This window comes from Mustela nigripes, chromosome 14 (assembly GCF_022355385.1).
Source record: "Mustela nigripes isolate SB6536 chromosome 14, MUSNIG.SB6536, whole genome shotgun sequence".
NCBI classification, from domain to species: domain Eukaryota; kingdom Metazoa; phylum Chordata; class Mammalia; order Carnivora; family Mustelidae; genus Mustela; species Mustela nigripes.
In genome coordinates, this window is record NC_081570.1 from 43,736,600 (window position 1) to 43,757,623 (window position 21,024).

The 21,024-nt window shown below is 53.7% G+C and overlaps 1 protein-coding gene and 1 non-coding gene across 4 annotated transcripts in view; one reads left to right on the plus strand and one right to left on the minus strand.

Moving 5' to 3' along the window:
• Nucleotides 1-21,007, plus strand: part of ACOT11 (acyl-CoA thioesterase 11) — a 48,603-nt gene extending 27,596 nt beyond the window's left edge. For all 3 annotated transcript variants that reach the window (XM_059374841.1, XM_059374840.1, XM_059374842.1), the window contains exons 3-16: nt 617-686; nt 5,319-5,379; nt 6,477-6,575; nt 7,034-7,169; nt 9,055-9,211; nt 10,552-10,671; nt 12,613-12,757; nt 14,079-14,134; nt 14,932-14,998; nt 15,354-15,437; nt 16,700-16,833; nt 19,232-19,363; nt 20,007-20,133; nt 20,838-21,007. In XM_059374841.1, the coding sequence (XP_059230824.1) occupies nt 617-686; nt 5,319-5,379; nt 6,477-6,575; nt 7,034-7,169; nt 9,055-9,211; nt 10,552-10,671; nt 12,613-12,757; nt 14,079-14,134; nt 14,932-14,998; nt 15,354-15,437; nt 16,700-16,833; nt 19,232-19,363; nt 20,007-20,133; nt 20,838-20,993 (1,544 nt within the window). In that variant the 3' untranslated portion in view covers nt 20,994-21,007. The remainder of the gene's footprint in view (nt 1-616; nt 687-5,318; nt 5,380-6,476; nt 6,576-7,033; nt 7,170-9,054; nt 9,212-10,551; nt 10,672-12,612; nt 12,758-14,078; nt 14,135-14,931; nt 14,999-15,353; nt 15,438-16,699; nt 16,834-19,231; nt 19,364-20,006; nt 20,134-20,837) is intronic.
• TRNAK-CUU (transfer RNA lysine (anticodon CUU)) lies at nt 6,162-6,234 on the minus strand. Its single transcript has one exon. It is a non-coding gene; the product is annotated as a tRNA-Lys (tRNA).
• Nucleotides 21,008-21,024: the final 17 nt, after the last annotated feature.

A 21,024-nucleotide genomic window follows, 5' to 3' on the forward strand; every position in this document is an offset into this window, starting at 1 on the left:
GCTGACCTGCACCCTTGGGTCTCTGCTCCAACAGAGGGCCACCTCCAGTGGGGCTGCTTCAGACTGGCCTGAGGGTGCCATGAGCTCCCTGCCCTGTAGCACGGCTTGATGGGGGCTGGGCAAGGCAGAGTTGGGCACTGACCCCGCCCTGGGGGCAGGGGAGGGATTCTGGGGGGACTAACGTGGCCACGAGCATAGTCCCGAGGGTGAGAATGACTCAGACAAGGAAACGCTGCTGATGTCCACGGCAGAGGCGTGGCTCCTGGGAGAGCTGGGAAGTAGAATAGCCCAGGCTGACGACTCAGTCATTGAACAGCTGCTCACTGGGGGTCTCCCCTGGGCCACCTGCGGGTCAGGCACCATTCCCGGACCGGGGCCCAGTAGTGAACGAGAGGGACAGAACTCCTGGGGCCCTAAAGTTTCAGTCTCACAGCAGGGAGAGATGCCAGACAGATGATCAACAAACAGGGTTGGGGGTAGTGAGTGAGGTGGAGAAAGTAGAGGAAGGTGGGGGTGTGGACCAGGAGGCACAGCCTCAGCTCGCGACACCTGACATTTGCTCAGAGGCCTGGTGACATGGGGACGCTGCTAATGTATGGTTTTCTTCTGATGCCAGCCGAGAGGCACGCTGGCTGCCCGTGCGTCACCGCTTCCATGGACGATATCTATTTTGAGCACACCATTAGGTAAGTGGCCCCACCTGCTTCTTGGTCCTCTTGGTCTGCCCACCACGAAGCTAGGGTCCCTCCCCCATCTCCCCACCTGGTCGGCCTGTGAGCTGCATAGAACCCTGGAACCCAACTCGACTGACCAAGGGCCTTTGTGGAGCAGGTACAGACCTGTCTGCGGGGGCTCTGGGAGACCCATGGACTGGAGCTGGCCAGCTTCTGGGTGCCGTGGGGTGGATTCCCGCAGCCAGGTTTGCAGTTGGACGTTGCTGAGGCAGCATTGTGGGGTGCTGTGTGACTCTGGGAAAGTCAGTCTCTTTCTCTGGGCCTCAGTTTTCTTATCTGCCAAATGGAAGGGATTAGACTTAATTGGTGCATGTCCTTTGGAACTTGGACATTGTCTGTGGGCCATTGGTCACTGTATTGTAGAAAGGTTTCTAGGAAAGTTCCCCCGGCAAAGCCTGAATCAGAAACTTGGACCATTCAGCCTCTGCTCACATACCCCCAGGAACAAGGAGTTTATTACTATCAGTTTTTTGTTTTGTGGTTGCTTTCTAAAATGTCTGTACTAGTTTCAAAACTCTTCATCATCCTGTGCTGAGCTTTGCCTCCAATTAGCTTTGCTGGGACTCATGGAGCATTCCAAGCCCTTGGCCCAGGACAGGCCACAGGGGCTGCACACAGTGTTCTGGCCTTCAGGCCTGCTCCTAAACTCACTGTCAGAGCCTAGGACAGCAGATGCCAAGGGCTGATTCAGAGCTTTCTGGGTACCCAGCATGTTGTGGTTAAGGAGGAAATTTGGTCAGTCCCTGTCTTTATTTATTTGGTCCTTTGTCACCACTTGCACCTGTTCTGGACCAAGGCCCATGCTGGGTTTGGGGTATGCAAAGTCAACTAGAGCATAGGCCCTGTGCCCCAGGAGGTCCTGTTTGTTGGGAGGCAGATGTAGAAACATAATTTCAATTCAAAGGGGTACATGCCTTGCTAATAATGATCTCTCACATATGGGAGCTTTGTAACACTTTTATTTTGATTTTTGATTTGCAAAGAAGTTGTATCTCAGAAGATCATATGGAGAGTTCCTACATATCTCACTCCCAGTTCTGCTGTTACTAGCATTTTAATTAGTACAGCACCTTTGTCACTGTGAATGAACTAATATTGAGGCATTATTTGTAATACCTTTTTAAAAAAAATATTTTATTTATTTATTTAATAGACAGAGATCACAAGTAGGCAGAGAGGCAGAGAGAGGAGGAAGCAGGCTCCCTGCTGAGCAGAGAGCTGACGCATGGCTTGATCCCAGGACCTGGGATCATGACCTGAGCTGAAGGCAGAGGCTTTAACCCACTGAGCTACTCAGGCGCCCCCCACCCCCCCATATTTTAAAGATTTTATTTATTTATTTGACAGACAGAGATCACAAGTAAGCAGAGAGGCAGCAGAAAGAAATGGAAAAGCAGGCTCCCTGCTGAGCAGAGAGCCTGATGTGGGACTTGATCCCAGGATCCTGGGATCATGACCTGAGCTGAAGGCAGAGGCTTTAATCCACTGAGCCACCCAGGTGCCCCTGTAATACCTTTTTAATATATTATTCATTTAATCCACGGAACAATGCTACAAGGTTCTGGCTATTAGTATCCTCATTTTACAGATGAAGAAACTGAGGTACAGAGAGGTGAAATAACTTGCTGAAGGTCATACAGATAGCAGAGGACCCCGGAGCCCCAGAGCTCTTGTCCTTAACGAAGAGGTCACATTTCCTATATGTCTGGGGGTGAGTGTGATGGCATAAAAGGTAGACAAAGGGGCCTTCCTGGAAGAGGTGTTCAAGCTGGCTTCAATACCATCAACACCATATGTAGTACCCCTCTAAAAGCCAGGGGAGCGGTGTCTGGGCCAGTTCTAAGTCTCTGCTGTCAACACAGTTTTTGTCACCCTGAGGAGCTAGGGAGGAGAGGACTGGGGGTAGGGAGTGGGCATGTGTGATGGATGGACCTGCTGCAGGACTCAGAGACTCAAGGTGAGTCTGGGCCAAGGAGGGTGTGGGTGGAAGGGGAAGCCAGAAAAGATCCTGGGAAGGAGGGCCAGCTAGGGATGGGTCTGGAGCAAGGCTGGTGACCAGGAAAGGCCTAGCTGCCCCTGAGGAAACCTGCAGAAGGTTTTTTTTTTTTGGTTTATTTTTGTTTTTGCCCTTTAAAGATATTTCAAAATGTATCTCTCAGTGATAAGAACTCCTTTTAAACATAACCTCAACATCATTGCTACACCTAAACAAAACTAGCAGTAATGTCTCACGAACATCAAATATCTGGTCAGTATGCAGGAGCCCACACCATCTCCTGATTTTGTTTTTATTTTGATTTATAGTGATTTTTGTTGTTCAAGTCAAGATTCAGATAAGGTTGCAGTTGGTTGCTGTGTTCTCTTAAGTCTTTTTTATCTATAGGGGCTTCCCCTCCCCCAGCATCCTGCCCCCTCACCATCTCTCTCCTTTTTCCCTCAGAATTTATTTGTAGAGGAGACCTGGTTCTTTGCCCTCTCAAGTTCTCCACCATCTGGGTTCTGCTGTTAGCATCACTGCGGTGTCATTTAATATGTTCTTCTGTCCCCCACCAGTAAATTGGGTCCTGAAGGGCTTGCACAGGGCTCAGACTGTGGGAGTTGCCTCTGTGGGATGTGAAGTACACCCAGAGGCTGGAGGGGGCCCCTTAGGAGGCTGGGCAGTGACCCCGGGGAAGGAGCCAGTTTTGGCCTGAGCTGCGGGATGGAAGAGTGTCAGGAGGGATGAGAAACTCCGGAGTTCAAAGGGGTGTCTGCCTGGCTTTGGGGAAAGCTAGTGAGAAGGAGGGTAGTGGGAGGAGTGGGATGGGAGGGAGAGGAGGAGGGGGAAGAAGAGGAAGAGGGGGAAGAGGAGGAGGAGGAAGAGGGAGAAGAGGAAGAGAAGGAGGGGGAGGAAGAGAAGAGACACAAATACCTCTTCAGCACCACAGAAAGTAGACTGTTATTTTATTTTAAGGATCACGGAAGTTTTTTCTTAATTTCTTATGAAAACTTCCAAGACTCTAGAAAACTTGAATAGTGCAATGATCACCACCAGTGAGATTCAAGAATTAACTTTTTTTTTCTCAATATGCTTTATCTATATATGGAAAATAGATACACATATTTCTCTCTCTCTTTTCTCAAGTATTTGAAACTAAGTTACAGACATCATGACACCTCTTCCCTCCACGTGTCAGCACGTATCTCCTAGAAATGACAGTCCTTCCATGCCTATTAGGACTGAGGGCAAAATAAACAGAAATGGACAAGTCCTTGGCAAATGTGAGCTTCTGTTATTTATGGAGCTCGTACTGTGGGGCTAGGCTTGGCACTGGCTCTGTCACATCCCCTCTCACTTGACCCTCATTTTGGTACTTGACAGACAAAGAGCTAGGCTCAGAGACACAAAGCAACTCATCCAAGGTCACACAGCTCCGTAGTGTGACAGTCATGCCAGAGCTGGACTGGAACCAGGCACCTGTGACTCTTCTCACTGTGGCCACTGCTGCCCCTTGAAAGGCAGGCCTGTTGGAAGGGACCCGGCCTAGCTTTGGGGAGGAGGCTGTGCATTCGATGAAGATATTCGCACAGTCCTCTCTAGGTTTGTGAGCCAAGGCACAGAGAGATGAAAGGACTTGCTCAAGGATGAAAGGACTTCCTCCTCCTCATCCCAGTCCCTGTCTGGCTCCTCCTCCTTGTCTTTCAGAGGGGCACCCTCAGCTGCCTCCAGTTAGATACACAGAGTGGGTGAGGTGGCTCCTGTAGGGATTCTGACTGTTTATCTGGACATGGGAATTATTCCAGAGGGACAGGCTGCAGCTGGAAAGAGTGGGGCCCCTGTAGTCCACAGAACCCTGCAGCTGGAAAGAGTGGGGCCCCCGTAATCCAGAGAACCCTGGCTCTGCTATATTTTAGCTGGGTGATCTTGGGCAGATAGCTTGCCCTCTCTGATGTTCAGTGCCCCTAAACCTACCTGTCAAGTTTATTTGGAGGCTCTAATGAGGCAATGCACGGTGCTGGGCACAGAGTAGGCATCTTTTAAACGTTCCCATTTTTCTTTTCACCCTCTTGTTTATAGTCCCTTGAACTTAGTAGGCATTCAATAGATGTGGAATGCATTAATTCAGTAGGCCACTATTTTTGGAGGACCGACCCTGTGCCGTGTGCTAGGCTTCAAATGGTCAAGGGGGAGCAAGACAGATGTGATCCTGGCCCCGGATTGTGGGGGAGACAGAGGCCCATCTGTTAGAAAGAGTGTCGGAGAGTGAAACTTCTTGAGTGACAGAGGGGTGGGGCAGGGGCCCCCAAGGAGGGGACTGTTGAGCCACAAGCCAAGAGAAGCTCTAGCATTCACGGGATAAGGGGAGATGAATGAAGTCATTCCACTTCTTTCAGCCTCCACCTTCCCACCTGTATAGTGAGATGCTGACACTATCTTGCCAGCTTGCTTTGAGGACTCAGTGATATTGCTGATGTGACCATGGTCTGTAAGCCATGACATTGCCTTGCTGGGTCCCCTCAGCAGAGGCCCTGCAAGTATCCAGGAGTTCTCTTCCTTTCCTCTCTCCCCTCTGGAAGGCCCACCTCCTGCTTTTCTCTCCCCAGTGTCGGACAAGTGGTGAATATCAAGGCCAAGGTGAACCGGGCCTTCAACTCCAGCATGGAGGTGTGTGGGGTGGTTGCTGCCTGGCGGTGGGTAGGTGGGTGGCTGGGGTTTCTACCTCTTCTCCCTTCTCAGCCCCCTGGGCACACTCACACTCATGGGGCCCTGGTGGAGGCAGTAGGTTTCTGAAACAGCTGGCAGGGTTGGGAGGATCCTAAGGCTCTTCATGTCTGATACCTAATAACACAGAAGGGAAATCTGAGGCCCACGGAGGGGAAGAGACTTGCCTCAGGTCACCAGGTCACATAAATTCCAACCTGAGACTTGACTTTCAGCCTCCTAGGTCTTTACAACTCCCCTCAAACCCTGTTCAGCAGCCAGGTAGTCATGGGAAAGTGGGGAAGACAGCCACCAGGCCTGACCCTGGAGGCAGCAGGGCTGCAGCAGGGGAAGCCCTGGACTTCATTGCATTAGCTTACCTCTTGCAGCCTCTGTTTTCCCATCTGTGAAATGGGAGCACGATTCCTATGCTGTGGGGTTCTTAAGTGAGTTCTGTGAGCTCTGGGGGAGAGACTGTCTTTTCCACCTGTGGACAGCAGGTCTGGGCAGCTTCCCTTAGCCAGGACACTGGTTACTGAGGGGTCACTGAGGACAGAGTCCTGACTGCCTCTGGGTACCCCCGGACACCCCCCAGATGCCTGTCTTTTCACTGTAGGCAAGATTTTACCACTTTAAGTGCTTTCCTAGATACAGTCTCATTTTCATTCTCTCCTAGGTATGCTCACTCCCATTTCTGTCATTCATTCATTCATTCACTCATTCATTCATATTTTAAGTAGGCTCCATGCCCAACGTGGGGCTTGAACTCACAACCCTGGGAGTAAGAGTCTCATGCTCTACCAACTGAGCCAGCCAGGCACCTTGTGCTCACTCCCATTTTATAGATGAGGAAACCAAGGACCAGAGGACAGAAATGACTTGCCCAAGGCTTTCCAGGGATCCAGGAGTAGAAGCAGAACCTATCTCAGGTTTCTGGCTTCCAAGACTCAGTAGGTGATACAGGAATGCAAGGCCGGGCCTGGGCCATCGAGTTGTGGAGCCTCAGGGTGGGAGCTCCATTTCCCCCCTCCTCACTCCTCCCGCCTTTTCTTCCCTTCCAGGTGGGCATCCAGGTGGCCTCTGAGGACCTGTGCTCTGAGAAGCAATGGACCGTGTGCAAGGCCTTGGCCACCTTTGTGGCCCACCGGGAGCTCTCCAAGGTAGGGCGCTACACCTGGGTGCTTGTCGTGGCAGGCTGGGACTGGGGCTGTGAGGCTGGGGGTTGGCAGAGGCATGGAGGAAGGGGCACTTCAGGGAATTCACAGAGGAAGCTCCCTGCAGCTGTGGCCAGACCCCAGGCATCTTCCCTCGCTCCTCTTCCCCACCTCTCCCTGTGCGTCTCATGTGGGAGTCTTCAGATCTCACCATTCCCTTACGTGTGCTATAGGACCTCCCACCCCCTGCATCCTCTGTGCCTTTGCCCAAGAAAGGGGACTGGGGACATTTGCAGGATGAAAGTGACAGATCAGCCAGCGTGAAGACAGGAGGACAGCGACAGAGAGGGGACAATGACTTGTAACAATCTAGCAGCAGCCCCAGGTGTGCGATGGGGCACAGCCCTTCCTGCTGCTTCAGGAGACCTGTCCTGAGCATCGCCCCTGCTGTCCCCCACCCACAGGTGAAGCTGAAGCAGACTACGCCACGCACAGAGGAGGAGAAAACAGAGCACAGTGTGGCTGCCGAGCGCCGGCGCATGCGGCTGCTGTACGCGGACACCATGAAGGACCTTCTGGCCAACTGCGTCATTCAGGACGGTGAGCAGCCGGGGGGGCGGAGTGCAGCTGGCATCCTGCATGCCCTCCTCTGTCTTCAGCCCCCACTGGGCAAAGGGAGGAAGAGAGGCTCCTTGGGATGTCTACTCACTGGCCTGATGGCCCTTTTGTCTCAAGGTCTCCTTCAGGGAAAGGCGTGTTTGGGCATCTTGTTCAGTTCCCAGGAGCCATGAGGATAGAATTAGGATGTGAGGAACCCTTTGTTAACCACGGACTGTATTTGGATCTTAGGTTTAGGGGTGTTTGGGAAGGTACTACTGAGCGTGGCTGAAGACTATAGGATTTTTAAAAAAGCATATCTGTCTATCCATCCATCTATCTGTCTATATGCTTTATATATATATAAATATATGCACGCACATATATATACAGATATAGATATATATACACACATACATAAATAATATAGATGTAGATATACATATAGAATAAAAAGCAAGACTCTCTCCTACCCAGAACCTGGGTCCCCTCCAGTTACTCATTTTGGGGCACCTTTCCAGAAGATTCCCTGCATACTTAAGCATACCATGTATTATTTAGCCCTCTCTTTTTACCCAAAAGGGAACAGACAGTACCTACGGTTCAGTGTCTTACTTCTTTCCCCTTAAGAGTACATCTTGGAGATTGTTCTATACTATCACACAAAGATCTCCTGTGGAGTGGTAGGATTTTGACAGATGGAGAGACAAGGAAAGGTTTTCCTGATGGAGAGCACAGGCTGGGCAAAGGGTTAACCTTGGATTCACTCACTGATCTCCAGAGCAATAGGATGTGGAGTCTTCCTTGCACCCTAGACAAGGCAACTGTAGGACAATTCAAATGTAGTTCAGCATCCCAGAGTGGGAGAGAGCAGGTGCGAGCAGTTGGCCCCATAAAGCAGCGAGAGGGGCTCCCAGTTCCATGTGTCTATGTATGTGGGGTCTGGGGGCTGTGGCTGGGGAGGCCTGGCTCTTCCTACTGTCTTTGAGACCCCCCTAGAGCCATCCATCCACTGCAGCCCTCCCAAACTCCTCTTGTCACGACAGCCCCTCTACCCCAGGGTTAGTCCAGATGCCTTAGTGAGACATCCAGGCCCTGGGCTGGCCATTCAGCTTGACCTGGTGCTGACCTATTATTTGCCCTCGGCTCCATCTAAGCCAAGGCTTCATTGCTTCCTAGGACTGTCCGACCTGTCCTGTCTCCAGATCTCAGCTCAGGCCCCCTTCCACCTCCCCTTGTGCTGGTCTGTGGCATCTCGGAGCAGCCTGCCAGTGAATGGCCACCTCTTTGATGGGCTGTCCCTGACGAGGTCTCTCTTCTTGATTGATGGGAGATGCATGGCTCCCCCTTGGGTTGGAGGGGGGATGTCATATCAGCATCTGCTCCTCTGACCCCCAAGGCCCTGCCCGCCCTTGGGCCTCTCCTACTGAGGATCTCCCGATGCCATTGCCCCTGACGGACAGGGCCTGTCAGGGCAAAGGGAGGGAAGAACTATCCTTCTGAAAGTCTGTCTCCTGAGTTTGGTGCCAAGCTCTCTGGAATCACGATCTCCCTTCATCTTCACAAACCTCGTGGGTTGGGTCTGACATACCCCTTCACCAATGAGGAAACTGAGGGTCAGAGAGGTTCCCTGACTTGTCCGAGTTATGTCCAGGTGTGTCTTCTCTACAGGGGGCAGTGTCCTGCCCCCTGCCCCCGGATGACCTCACCTCCCTCATCCTGAGCCCTCCTGTTCCTCAGCTGAGGCTGGCACTCTTGGTGCTTAGTGGATAGACTCTGGGTGACTGGGAGTGCTGGTGGCAGGGGTCCCTGGGTTTGCCCTGTGGGAGGGTCTGCCCTTGAGAACCTTTCCCCTTCCCACTCCCTCCCTCTGCCCTTCCCCGGTCAGATCTGGAGAGCAGAGACTGCAGCTGCATGGTACCAGCCGAGAAAACCCGTGTGGAAAGCGTGGAGCTGGTCCTGCCCCCCCATGCCAATCACCAAGGCAATACCTTTGGGGGCCAGATCATGGCCTGGATGGAGAACGTGGCCACCATCGCAGCCAGGTGAGGAGAGAGTGCACTGCCTCTGCCTCCCCTCCTTTCTCTCCCTCCTTTCTTTGGCTGGCTCCCTCTGGGGGCAGAAACCCCAGCTTGGAGTTGGCATTCAAGGCTTCGGGAGCTTGGCTGTTCTGTTAGGGGAAACCTAGGGCTTTGAGAGCCAGAGAGGAGTGATTTTTCTGTGAACTGGCCGCCCCCTCCTCCACACAGTACTCATCACCTGCGTGGGAAATGCCACGCCCCTCGCCCAGCGCTACGGCCTCCTCTTGGCTTGGGTCCTGCCTGCTTTCTTCCAGTATCTCATGCTCGCTGCACCTGAAGCCATCTGCCCTTCCCTGTTCCCATTCTCTGCCTTTGCTCCTGGCCACTTCCTCTCCTTTTGATCTGCTAAAATTCAGGAAGCCTCTTTAACTGTTCCCTTCTCCCTAGAGGTGAGAACAATTCCTTTCTTCTTCTAGAATCTCTGCACTTGTCCGGGGTTTGTTCTCTAAATATGGGGGTATTTTTTTATAGCTATGATAACTGACACTCACTGCCTGACCCTCCTACCTCTAGGGCTTTGTGTTTCTGTTCCCTCTGCGAGGAGTGTGCTCTACCCCAGGGTTAGTCCAGATGTTAGTTAGGTTAGTTAGGTTAGTCTGGATGCCTTAGTGTAGCATCCGGGCCCTGGGCTGGCCATTCAGCTTGACCTGGTGCTGATCTTTTACTTGCCCTCAGCTCCACTTAAGCCAAGACCTCATTGCTTCCTGTGACTGTCCTACCAGTCCTGTCTCATCCTACCTATCTTCTGTCAGGAGTGCCCTCCTCAACCCACACCTTCCTGAGCCAGAGGAATTATTCCTCACCTCTAAAGAGCCTGGCCCACACGGTCCCTCCCCTGTGTTGACCCCCTGGGACCCAGTGCATGTGTGAGAAGATCTCAGAGGAGGGTCACAGCCCAGATAGTCAGGGAACCCTTCCTGGAGAAAGCTCTTCAGCTGGGCCTTGAATGACAAGTAGCTTCGGGTAAGGGGAGGGCTTCTAGATAGTAGAAGCAGCTGGTGCTGGGGTGTAAAGGTTGGGGAACAATGGGGAAGGAATTAGTCCCAAGCCCTGTCCTTTCGTCTTTCACCTCAAGCTCAGCTGCTTGCTAGTGGTGCATAGACCTGAGTGTTCTAAGCTGTGAAATAGGACTTCAGTTCTATTCCCCTGGGCAGAAGCATCCCAGGTTGGGTGGGAGTGGGTGGACCAGAGGGCAGTGCATGTGGGCTGTGTCTGTGGCTGGGGGCAGGGGGAAAGGCTGGCCCAGGCCTGTGGCTGAAGCACTGGGGCATTTGTCCTGTCTCCCCAACCCCTGCCTCCTCCAGCCGGCTGTGCCGTGCCCACCCTACGTTGAAGGCCATTGAGATGTTCCACTTCCGGGGCCCCTCCCAGGTTGGGGACCGCCTGGTGTTCAAGGCCATCGTGAACAACGCCTTCAAGCATAGGTAAGGAGTGGAACCAGGGCCCCCTGGGATTGAGGGCTCTTTTGGACCTAGTCGCAAAGCTGCCAGTGCCACAGATAAAAGGCCCATGAAGTCTAAAGCCTGCCCAGCAGCAGGGCACCCTCACCATGACCGAGATGCAGCTCTGCTATTCCCTGCTCTGGGCTCTCCAGCCCTGTGGCTCCTGGGGTCTCCAATCATACCCTATGCTCCGTGTGTCTCTGTCTCTCTTCCTGGCTCCTGCCTCTGGGCTGTGCTCACATCATAGGGTCCTCTCTTGCCAGTGTTCTGCCGTTTATCAAGTCTTTCCCTACCTTTCTCCTAAAACAACAATTCCTTCCCAGAGTCCTTAATTTGGAATGAATCAGATACTTTTGAGAAAGCTGACTTTAAATATGTATCTTTGATGATTTCAAAGATCATAATGGAGTTGTTAAAAGTGAGGGAACAATGGAACACCTGGGTGGCTCAGTCCACTAAGCATCTGTCTTCAGCTCAGGTCATGATCCAGGGTCCTGGGATCGAGCTCCACATTAGGCTTCCTGCTCAGGGGGGAGTCTGCTTCTCCCTTTCCCTCTGCCCTTCCGCATTCATGCTCTCTGTCCCTCAAATAAATAAATAAAGTCTTAAAAAAAAAAAAAAAGTGAGGGAGCCAGGCTCCCTGGGTTTAAGTTTGGCTTACCTTTTATTGGCTGTGTGGCTTTAGGCAAGTTATTCAACATCCCTGAGTTTCAGTTTTTTTTTTTCTTTTTAACAATTGTGCTGTTTGTTTGTTTGTTTATTCATTTATTTCAGGGAGAGAGAGAGCCTGCAGAACAGGGTTGGAGGGGGTGGGTTGGGGGTGGGGTCTGGGGAGGACCAGAGGCAGACGGAGAAAGAATCACAAGCAGGCTCTGTGCTCAGTGTTCAGTCCCACACGGGAAACCACCCCATGATCCTGAGATCATGACCTGAGCAGAAATCAAGAGTCAGATGCTCACCCATCTGAGCCACCCAGGCGCCCCACTTTAGCTTCAGTTCTTTGGCCTGTGAAATGGGGCTCAGCATGACGACATCACAGTTGTGAGGGTTCAGTACTTACTGAGTTCAGTCTTACTGGCACATTGACAGAGGAACCGTGCTGGGCAGCATTATTATTACTGTTCTGGCCATTGCTCACGGTCTGACCCACACAGCTGTGGCGGGGGAGGGGTGGTGGAGGGATCAGGGGGTTGGGGGTGGGGAGGTGGGGTGGTGAGCCCTGAACTAGCAACTGCAAGTCCGGCCCAGCTTCCCTTCCTGGCTGCTGTGGGACCTTGGCCCAGTGACTGTCCTGTCCTAGGTGCTGGTTCACCCTCTGCATAACATCCACATGCTGGGATCATCAAGCTTCCTGAGAGTGGGGCGCAGGGGTGGCTGCTTTTCATAATCCACAAAACAGCCATGAGTGAGCTGTTGGGAGCATGGCTGTTAGGGCCCTCGTGAAGATGTGTATAGGGGACATTATTTCCAAGTAGGAAAAAGTACTCACGTCCTTCCAGAATCCTTTGCAGTTTACATGGCATGTTTTATATACATGATATGTATGTATCTATGTATATGTATGTACGTGTTATATACATTTATTCCATTACATAGTATATATACATAGACATGTACATACATGTATGTATATACTTGCTCAGTGCCCTGTTCCCCAGCTGTTAGCACATGAGTACATGGACCAAACCAGTGTATTCCTTTCTGGGGCCCCAGTGACTAGCCTAGGGCCAGGCCTATAGTAGGTGCTCTGTAAACAGGATGGAAGGGAACAGTTCTGGGTTTCCTACCGGAGGGATTCTGATCTGGGCCGCTGGGAGAGCCACAGGAGTGTGTGTGTGCACACGTGCACGTGTGTGTGTTGGGGAGGGGGCATGGGCTCAGAAAGGTGGGTCCAGCATGGAAGCAGCCGTCCTTCCCCTTCAGCATGGAGGTGGGCGTGTGCGTGGAGGCTTACCGCCAGGAGGCTGAGAGCCATCGGCGGCACATCAACAGTGCCTTCATGACCTTCGTGGTCCTGGACGCGGATGACCAGCCTCGGACACTGCCCTGGATTCGGCCCCAGCCGGGGGTGAGTGCCACTCTCCCCACCACCAGTTCCCTTCCCCTCCCTCTCTGCCCAGGGGTGGTGGGGCCTGCTAGCCCCTGATGCAGCGGGGGAGTGATGGGCTCAGCCCTGCCCCTCTGTGGGGGCACAGCCAGCTACGTTGCCCCGTGACCCGCAGAGACGCTCCTTGTGCAAGGCAGGAGCCCTGGTCTGCCTGCAAGAACAGGACGCCGTGGATAGGCCTAGCTCAGCTAGGTGTTAGCAGGCATTCAGCGAGCCTGCAGAGTCAGAGGAGTGCTGGCTTTGGGGTCAGATGTGGGTTGGAAGCCCCCTCTGCCGTGTTCTAGCGGGCACCCTCTGTCAGTTTCTGTCTCCACCCATACAGCAGGTGTGTCTGCACTCCTGCCTTCCGGGGATGTGGGGGGTATATGAGGGGCGCTGAGGCCCATAGGTACTCAGTAAATGGTGACCATTATGAGGAGGTGACAGGAGAGCAAGAAGCATAGAGACCAGAGTCAGGGGCTTGGGTTCAAAGCCCGTCTCTTAAAAAATGCTGTCTTGGATCACCTGGAGCTTCCTTCTGGGGATGCAGAGGGGTGACCTTGGAGAGGCATTCCCTCTCTCCAGGATGGTCCTCCACCCTGTCTACCTCACAGGGCCAAACATTGGCTGTGAAAGACCCCCACTCCGCAGCTGGGCTTCTGCGGGGGAGGGGAAGAGGAGGAGTGGTGACTAGATCAGAGGCGCTCTCAGCCTGGGCCAGTAACGCTCATGAGTGGGGAGACACCAGAAGCAGTGGTTAAGAGGCTGAACTCCAGGTCAGGCTGTCAGGGTTCCATTCCTGGCCCTACTCCTTACATCTACAACCTAGGGTAAGCCACCCACCTTTCTGTGCCTCAGTTTCCTCCTCTGTAAAATGAGGGTAAGATGAATCCCAACTTGAGAGGGCTGTGGCAAGGCTTGACATCTGCATGGAAAGCGCTTCAGAAGCATGCCGGGTAGCAGTAGGTGCCCAGGAAGCGTGGGTTCTTACTAGCACCGTCTGTGCCCTTTGCGATCCCCTTGCGGAGAGGAGGATGTTGAGGCCCAGTGAGCGCAGGTGGTGCTCCCAGAGTCATTCAGAGAGTCTGGGGGAAGCAGAGGCTGAAGTTCAGAGACTCGGCCCTTTCCTGTCCAGGTTGCTTTGCCTTGGGCTGCCCCCGTGAGACCTGAGCTCCACGTCAGGGCTGCAGGGCCTCCTTGGGCCTTGGGCGGGGGCAACCGTAATGTGGGCGCAGGAGCCGGGAGGAGGGCACAAGCCGCTCGTCTGGCCCGCAGCACAGTCTGTCCCTGCGTCTCTCCCCAGGATGGCGAGCGGCGCTATCGAGAGGCTAGTGCCAGGAAGAAGATCCGGCTGGACAGGTGAGTGCGGGTGGTGGGAAGGGACACGGGTTCAGGGCTGTCCACCTGCTCCGCGGGCCCCAGGGACTGGCATTTCTTCAGTGCCACCCCTGTGCTGGGCACTGGGCTGGGGCCTTCACGTCCACACAGCTTTACGAGCCAGTGGTCTTCCTGACCCAGTGTCTGGGCGAGGACACTGAGCAGAGGGATTAGGCGGCCGTGGGTACACAGATGGGAATGATGGGTGGAGTGAGACTTTGAACCTGGCGGGGTCTGGCCACTTCTGAATCCTGGGTTCCTTCCCTTGACCATCATGAGTGTCAGGTAGGTCCCGAAAGCAGAGGCAGTTGCTCAAGATGTACAGCCTGGTGTGGCCCACGGCTGCTGAAGCACTTTCCACGCTGGAAAGTGCTGGAAATACACTGGGGTTTGCCATCTGTGCAGACAGGAGAAGTGTGAATCTACAGAGCACTTATCATGGCCGATCCTCCCCACCATGATGACCCCATGAGGCAGGTGCAACGCCCAGCCCCACTGTACGGAGGAGCCCACTGAGGCTCGAGGGCAAAGCTGCTTCAGCCAAGGCCATCTGCTAGGCGAGGGCACGGGGAGCGAGCCTTTTCCCAGCACCCTGCCCCTGGCCTCACTCTGCTTCTGGATGAGTTCATATGCTCTCAGCTCCCATTTTCTGGGTGCCCAGCCTGTCTACGTGGCTGGACAGGAGTCCCTCCCCTGCTGCAGGCCTGAGCACTGGGAGCGAAGTCTTCTGAAAGACGTGGGCTTCCCAGGGACCATAGTGGTTCTCTTCCCTCTCCCAGGAAGTACATCGTATCCTGTAAACAGGCAGAAATGCCCCTCTCTGTCCCCTGGGACCCTAGCAACCAGGTAAGGCCTCTGCTCTGAGGGTACAGTCCTCAGGCCCGTGTTGGGGGTGGGGGGACCCTGACTCTCTGTTCTTGTCAGAATGGGTTTGAAAGTAGGCCTGAGGGGGACAGGATACTGTGTCATGACTCAAGATTGGTGCAGTTAGCAAAGGGCTTTCCTCTGTCCCCATTTTGCAGGAGGGAGCTGAGGCCCTGAGAAGAGGGTCACACAGAGAGCCTTCCCAAGGCTGGGCTTTCTATCCTGAGGCCCTGGCACTTACCCCCCCTTCTCACCCCTTCACAGCCCAATGTCCTCTCCTGGCCCAGAGCCTCCAAGGAAGGGGAGAAGGTGAGGCTTCTCTGTGTGCTCTGTCCAGGTCTACCTGAGCTACAACAATGTCTCCTCCCTGAAGATGCTGGTGGCCAAGGACAACTGGGTGCTGTCTTCCGAGATCAACCAGGTAGCTGGCCCCACCCACCAGCAGAGATGGCTGACCTCAAGCCACAGAAGTTCTCTCAAACCACTCATGTCCAAAGGGGATTTCTTTCTTTCTTTTTGTTTTTTAAATATTTAATTTATTTATTTGAGAGAGAGAGTAGGCAAGAGAGAGCACAGAAGCAGGGGAGGGGGCAGAGGGAGAGGGAGAAGCATACTCCCTGCTGAGCAGGGAGCCCAATGTAGGGCTCAATCCCAGAACCCCGAGGACATGATCTGACCTGAAGGCAGATGCTCAACTGACTTCTTTTTTTTTTTTAAGATTTTATTTATTTAAAATATTTTATTTATTTATTTGACAGACAGAGATCACAAGTAGGCAGAGAGGCAGGCAGAGAGAGAGGGGAAGGGAAGCAGGCTCCCAGCTGAGCAGAGAACCCGATGTGGGGCTTGATCCCAGGACCCTGGGATCATGACCTGGGGCGACGGCAGAGGCTTTAACCACTGAGCCACTCAGGCGCCCCGAAGATTTTATTTATATTATTTGAGAGGGAGAGAATGAGAGAGAGAGAGCATGGCGGGGGGGTCAGAGGGAGAAGCAGACTCCCCACTGAGCAGGGAGCCCAAATATGGGACTCTATCCTGGGACTCCAGGATCATGACCTGAGCCGAAGGCAGTCACTCAACCAACCGAGCCACTTAGGCACCCCTTAACTGACCTTCTTAAAAGGAATTGGTTTCTCCCATGAAACCATCCCAGTTAGAGAAACACGATGCTCTCACAGGACCTGGAGTGGAGAACCCCCAAATCTTTCTCTCCTGCCCACCCACCATCTAGCCCCCAACCCCTCATCTCTGCTATTCTCTGCCCTGCTGCTTCCTTCCTCTCTCTGCTCCTTCCTCCCTGCACAGAAAGGGCCAGGACAAGCCTGGGTTGAGGGAAGACATGAGCTCTGCCTGTGCCCTGAGGAGAGTCACTGCCCCTCATCTGTGACATTAGGGGCTTCACCAGGTCCATGGCTCTGAGGACTCTTTCTGCTGTTGCCTTAATCACTGCTTCCTAATACACCCTCCTGTCCACCTGTGCCAGATTCTCCCAGCGGCCCATTTCCATGGGGATGAGCCTGAGGCTCAGAGAGGTTGAATCGCTTTCTCACAGTCACACAGCAAGTCAGTGGCAGCCCTGAGCTTCCAGCCCTGGCCTCCAGCGTGGAGGCAGCTCACCCCATGGCCTAGCATAGCCCGGGGAGGAGGTGCGGGACCGAGGCTGCCCTCTGTCCCATGCAGGTCCGCCTGTACACTCTGGAGGAAGACAAGTTCCTGTCCTTCCACATGGAGATGTTGGTGCATGTGGATGCCACCCAGGCCTTCCTGCTGCTCTCGGACCTGCTTCGGAGGCCGGAGTGGGACAAGCACTACCGGTGAGGGCCGAGGTGCGGGTGGGGCATTGCGCTCTGCTCAGGCCTGATGGGGAGGCGGGGCCCTCGGGTGTCCCTTGCTGAGCTGTCCTCCCTGACGCTCAGCCCCTGCTGGCTTTTAGCAGAGCGTGGGGGGTGGCAGTGTGAGGGAAAGTGCAGATACGTGTTGGGCGGGTGTCAGAGTCGAGGTTATTCTGAGCCCTCCGGAGGGACTGAGCCTGAACTGGAGTTAGAGGCCTGGGTTTAAGTCATGTTTCTGGACCAACCGGCTCTGTGACCTTGGGCAAGTCCCTTCCTTTGTAGGCTTCAGTTTTCCTTCTCTTAAATGGGTACTTGAGGTATGGGTCATGCATTTGCACTCTGGGATAGATTAGTGATTTTTTAAAAAAATTTCCTCTTTTTCTTTTTTTGTCTTTTAAATTTCTATGTTTGGTTTTTCTTTCTTTTTATTTTATTTATTTGAAAGAGAGAGAGAGTGCGCATGCGCACACAGGAGAGTGGGGGGGGGGGACAGAGCAGAGGGAGAAGCAGGGAGCCCACTGTGGATCTCGATCCCAGAACCCTGAGATTTTGACCTGAGCTGAAGGCAGACGCTCAACCAGCTGAGCCACCCAGGTGCTCCTAGATCAGTGATTTTCAGACCATGTTCTATGGCATTCTGTGTCCCCATAGGAGGCTCGGGGACCACTTGGTGGGGGTTATAATGCTGAGGGCCTGGTGGCCCCCTCCCAGCTTCAGGGGAATGCATGGAACGGCCAGTTTGATGAATTCACCCAGTCTGCCAGCTCTTCTTAGGGAAATGTGCACGTATATGTTATTTTTGAATGTAGTGAGTTACTGAATATAAATGTTACTCCTATGAATACATTTGTTCCCCGAATTTACTGATTCTCCATGTGAATATTTTCTTCCTGAATTTAGCCAAGGAAGATAAAGCTGTTCTTAGGAAAACAGCCAAAATTTCAGTATTTAATATGAGAATGTTAAAGTTGAAACTGGTATTTTGTCCCAGTTCCCTTAAAGTCATTTTCTGTTGTGCCAACACCTTACTTCCGTCATTTCTCCTGTGGCTGCTCTAAGAGGCGTCTATGTTCCCAAGTCTATCCATGAGGAGGATCCGTGCATGTGGGAATTCAGTGAGCAGGTTGTCTGGCAAGTTGAGTTTTGACAAATTGCCTTCCTCTTCCTACCTCCGTCTATCTTACCAGAGCAGGCCTACTTATGGCTCTTTCCACACAGGCTTTCTGTTTAATCAAAGGCTTTGGTGCACAAAAGACCATTGCTTTAAAAAGCCTAAGTCAGGGGTGCCTGGATGGTTTGGTCTGTTAAGTGGCTGCTTTTGGCTCAGGTCATGATCCCAGGGTCCTGGGATGGAGCCCTCACCCACCATCAGGCTCTCTGCTCAGCAAGGAGCCTGCTTCTCCCTCTTTCTCTGCCCCTCTCTAGCTTGTTCATGTGTGCGTGTATGTGTGCACGCGGGCGCATGCTTTCTCTCAAATAAATGAATAAAATCTTAAAAAAACAAAAAAGTTAAAAGCCCTGGTCTAGGTGACCCCAAGCCTGTTAGTAGTGACATTCTACAAAGCTGGGAGGTGATTTGGTGGTGGATGTTGGGGGCATTGGGCATATGGTAGGAAGGCTTTTTGGAGGAGGCAGGCTGATGTGGGCCTTGAAGGCAAAATCAGATCTTGATACTTGATGGGGTTGGGGCAGGAGAGTGTCCCAAGGGGAAAGGGAGCCCTTAGCTGCTTCCCCCCACCCTGCCCTTAGCACCCTGTTCGTGAGGCAGCCTCTGAGGGCGGGTGGGAGAGCAGGGGAGGAGGTGGTAGGGTCAGACATGGTCATGTATGTTTCTGTGCGTGCGTATTGGTGTAACCCTATGCCCTGTACCCATGTGCAGTATGCCTGGGCCTGAGGGGCTGTGGCTGTGGGCAGGCTATTTCCCTGAGTCTCAGGCCCTTGTCTATACGATGGGGACACCAAGAGGACCTATTGCGTCAGCTGCTGTGGGGTTAAATGAGACAGTACATGGAAAGCACCACGGAACAGTGCCCGGCACATGGCAGGCACTCATAACCCGGACACTGTCACACGTCTGTCCAGGGCCGTGTGTGCACTGGGAGGACCTGTGTCTGTGTATGCTCACGGGTGTGCCTTTATCTGTGCATATCTTTGTTCCCATGTCTGTGTGCATTTGCCTCCGTACCCGTGTGTATGTGTTCACCCGTGGTTGGTCTGGCCTTCCTGCCCTCCTGTGGCCCCAGCTGAGCAGTGGAGGTGGCCAAGTGTCCCCCCAGACTCTGCCTAAGAAGGCTGAAGCATGGGAGGGCCTGGGCTGGACTGGCTGTCCCAGGAGCAGCCAGCGTGACTCTTGAGTCCTGACCTCTGGCCCTCTCTATAGGAGTGTGGAGCTCGTGCAGCAGGTGGACGAGGACGACGCCATCTACCATGTCATCAGCCCTGTCCTCGGCGGCGATGCCAAGCCCCAGGACTTTGTGATCCTGGCCTCCCGGCGGAAGCCTTGTGACCATGGGTGGGTGCCAGGTTGCGGAGACCGGAGGCGGGCAGGGCTCATCTCCCTCCCTGGGAGGGGACAGCAGCTTAAACTCAGGGCTCTTCCTGTTTGCTGTGGGACTCCAGGCACTGCTTGATTTGTTGGGGCTGCCGGGGTCTTGCTATGGGTAAAATGAGGGGTTGCAGCTCCCTTCTGGTTACATGTGCTCTAAGGCAGGGTGGTCTCTGTCTCTAGGGGAGAGGGGAGCAAGGCTGCCTTCCCCCAGACATGGCAGGCCCTTGCTCATGGGCCACCTCCTTAGCCTCCACCCTCTGAAGGCCCCATGTTGACTGAAGAGCGGCAAGGCCAGGATGCACAGCATCACTTCCGTTGGGGACAAGCACAGAAAAGTGAAGCCCAAAATTCCAAAATGTGGGACTCCTTTGAGCATCTGCAGTGGAGCAGCTATTCCAGAAAAATCTGTGATGAAGCCATGCTGGCTCCTGGCAAATACGGGGCTGCTGACACACAGGCCCCTCCTCTCTAGCCTGGCCCAGAGCCCGTCGGCCCTTTTAAACATTTCTGTGCCTTAGCCTCTGGGGGAGTCATCTGTGTGGAGGGTCCTCTGGCGCCTGAGCTGGGGGAATAGGCCCTCACTTCCTCCATCCTTGCTCTGCTCCAGGGACCCCTACGTCATTGCGCTGAGGTCAGTTACACTGCCCACACATCCTGAGACGCCAGCATACAGGCGCGGGGAGACCCTCTGCTCCGGCTTCTGCTTCTGGCGAGAGGGGGACCAGCTGACCAAGGTGAGGCCCGTGTCCCCCCCCACCCCACCCCAAAGCCATATGCACGTCCAGAGCTTGGTGCTGTGGACTCAGTGAATTGCATACCTGGGCCCCACCTGCAGGCTCTTTTCTAGCTTGGGGGAGCCAGGGAGTGTCAGGGGCTGGATCTTATCTGTGAGGAGGAGGACAGCAGGGTCTCCGAAACAGCTCTGGATGCTGAGGGCAGAGGCCTGGGTTCTGATCTAATGTTCATCTCGTTATTTACTTGTATTACCTCTCCTCTAGGTAGGCTTTATAAAACTCAGCAAGGCGTTAGCGCTAATTGAAAATGTAAGGGAAGTGGCTGAGGGCCAGTGTGTGTGTGGTGGAGGGGGCAGCACCCGGAAGGAGGCTGGTGTTTGCTACCTTTATATGTGTAACGTGAGGGGTTTCTCAGCACCATCTCAGCACTGAGCTTATTTCTAACTTCCTTCTATGACCCTAGAGCACCATTTCTCTGTGCAGGGCTTGGGACACCCCTTCCCTGTCCTCCAGAACCTCCCCCATCTGACAAGGGAGGCACAGGTTGGCAGTACCATGTATGGTTGACTGAAGGAAGCGGGGTTGTCAGCCACCAGGGTCACACATCATCCCCTAGGGCCCCAGAGTGCTGGCCCGGATTTGCTGCCCTCCCCATCCCCTCCCCGTAACCCCTCCCTGAATGTGGCTTCCTTCCTACCTGGCAGGTGTCCTACTACAACCAGGCTACCCCAGGCTTTCTCAACTATGTGACCACCAACGTGGCTGGTCTCTCCTCGGAGTTCTATACCACCTTCAAGGCCTGTGAGCAGTTCCTGTTGGACAACCGGAGTGATCTAGCCCCCAGCCTCCAGACCCTCTAGCCCCGCCCCCACAGTGGCCAACGCATGCCCA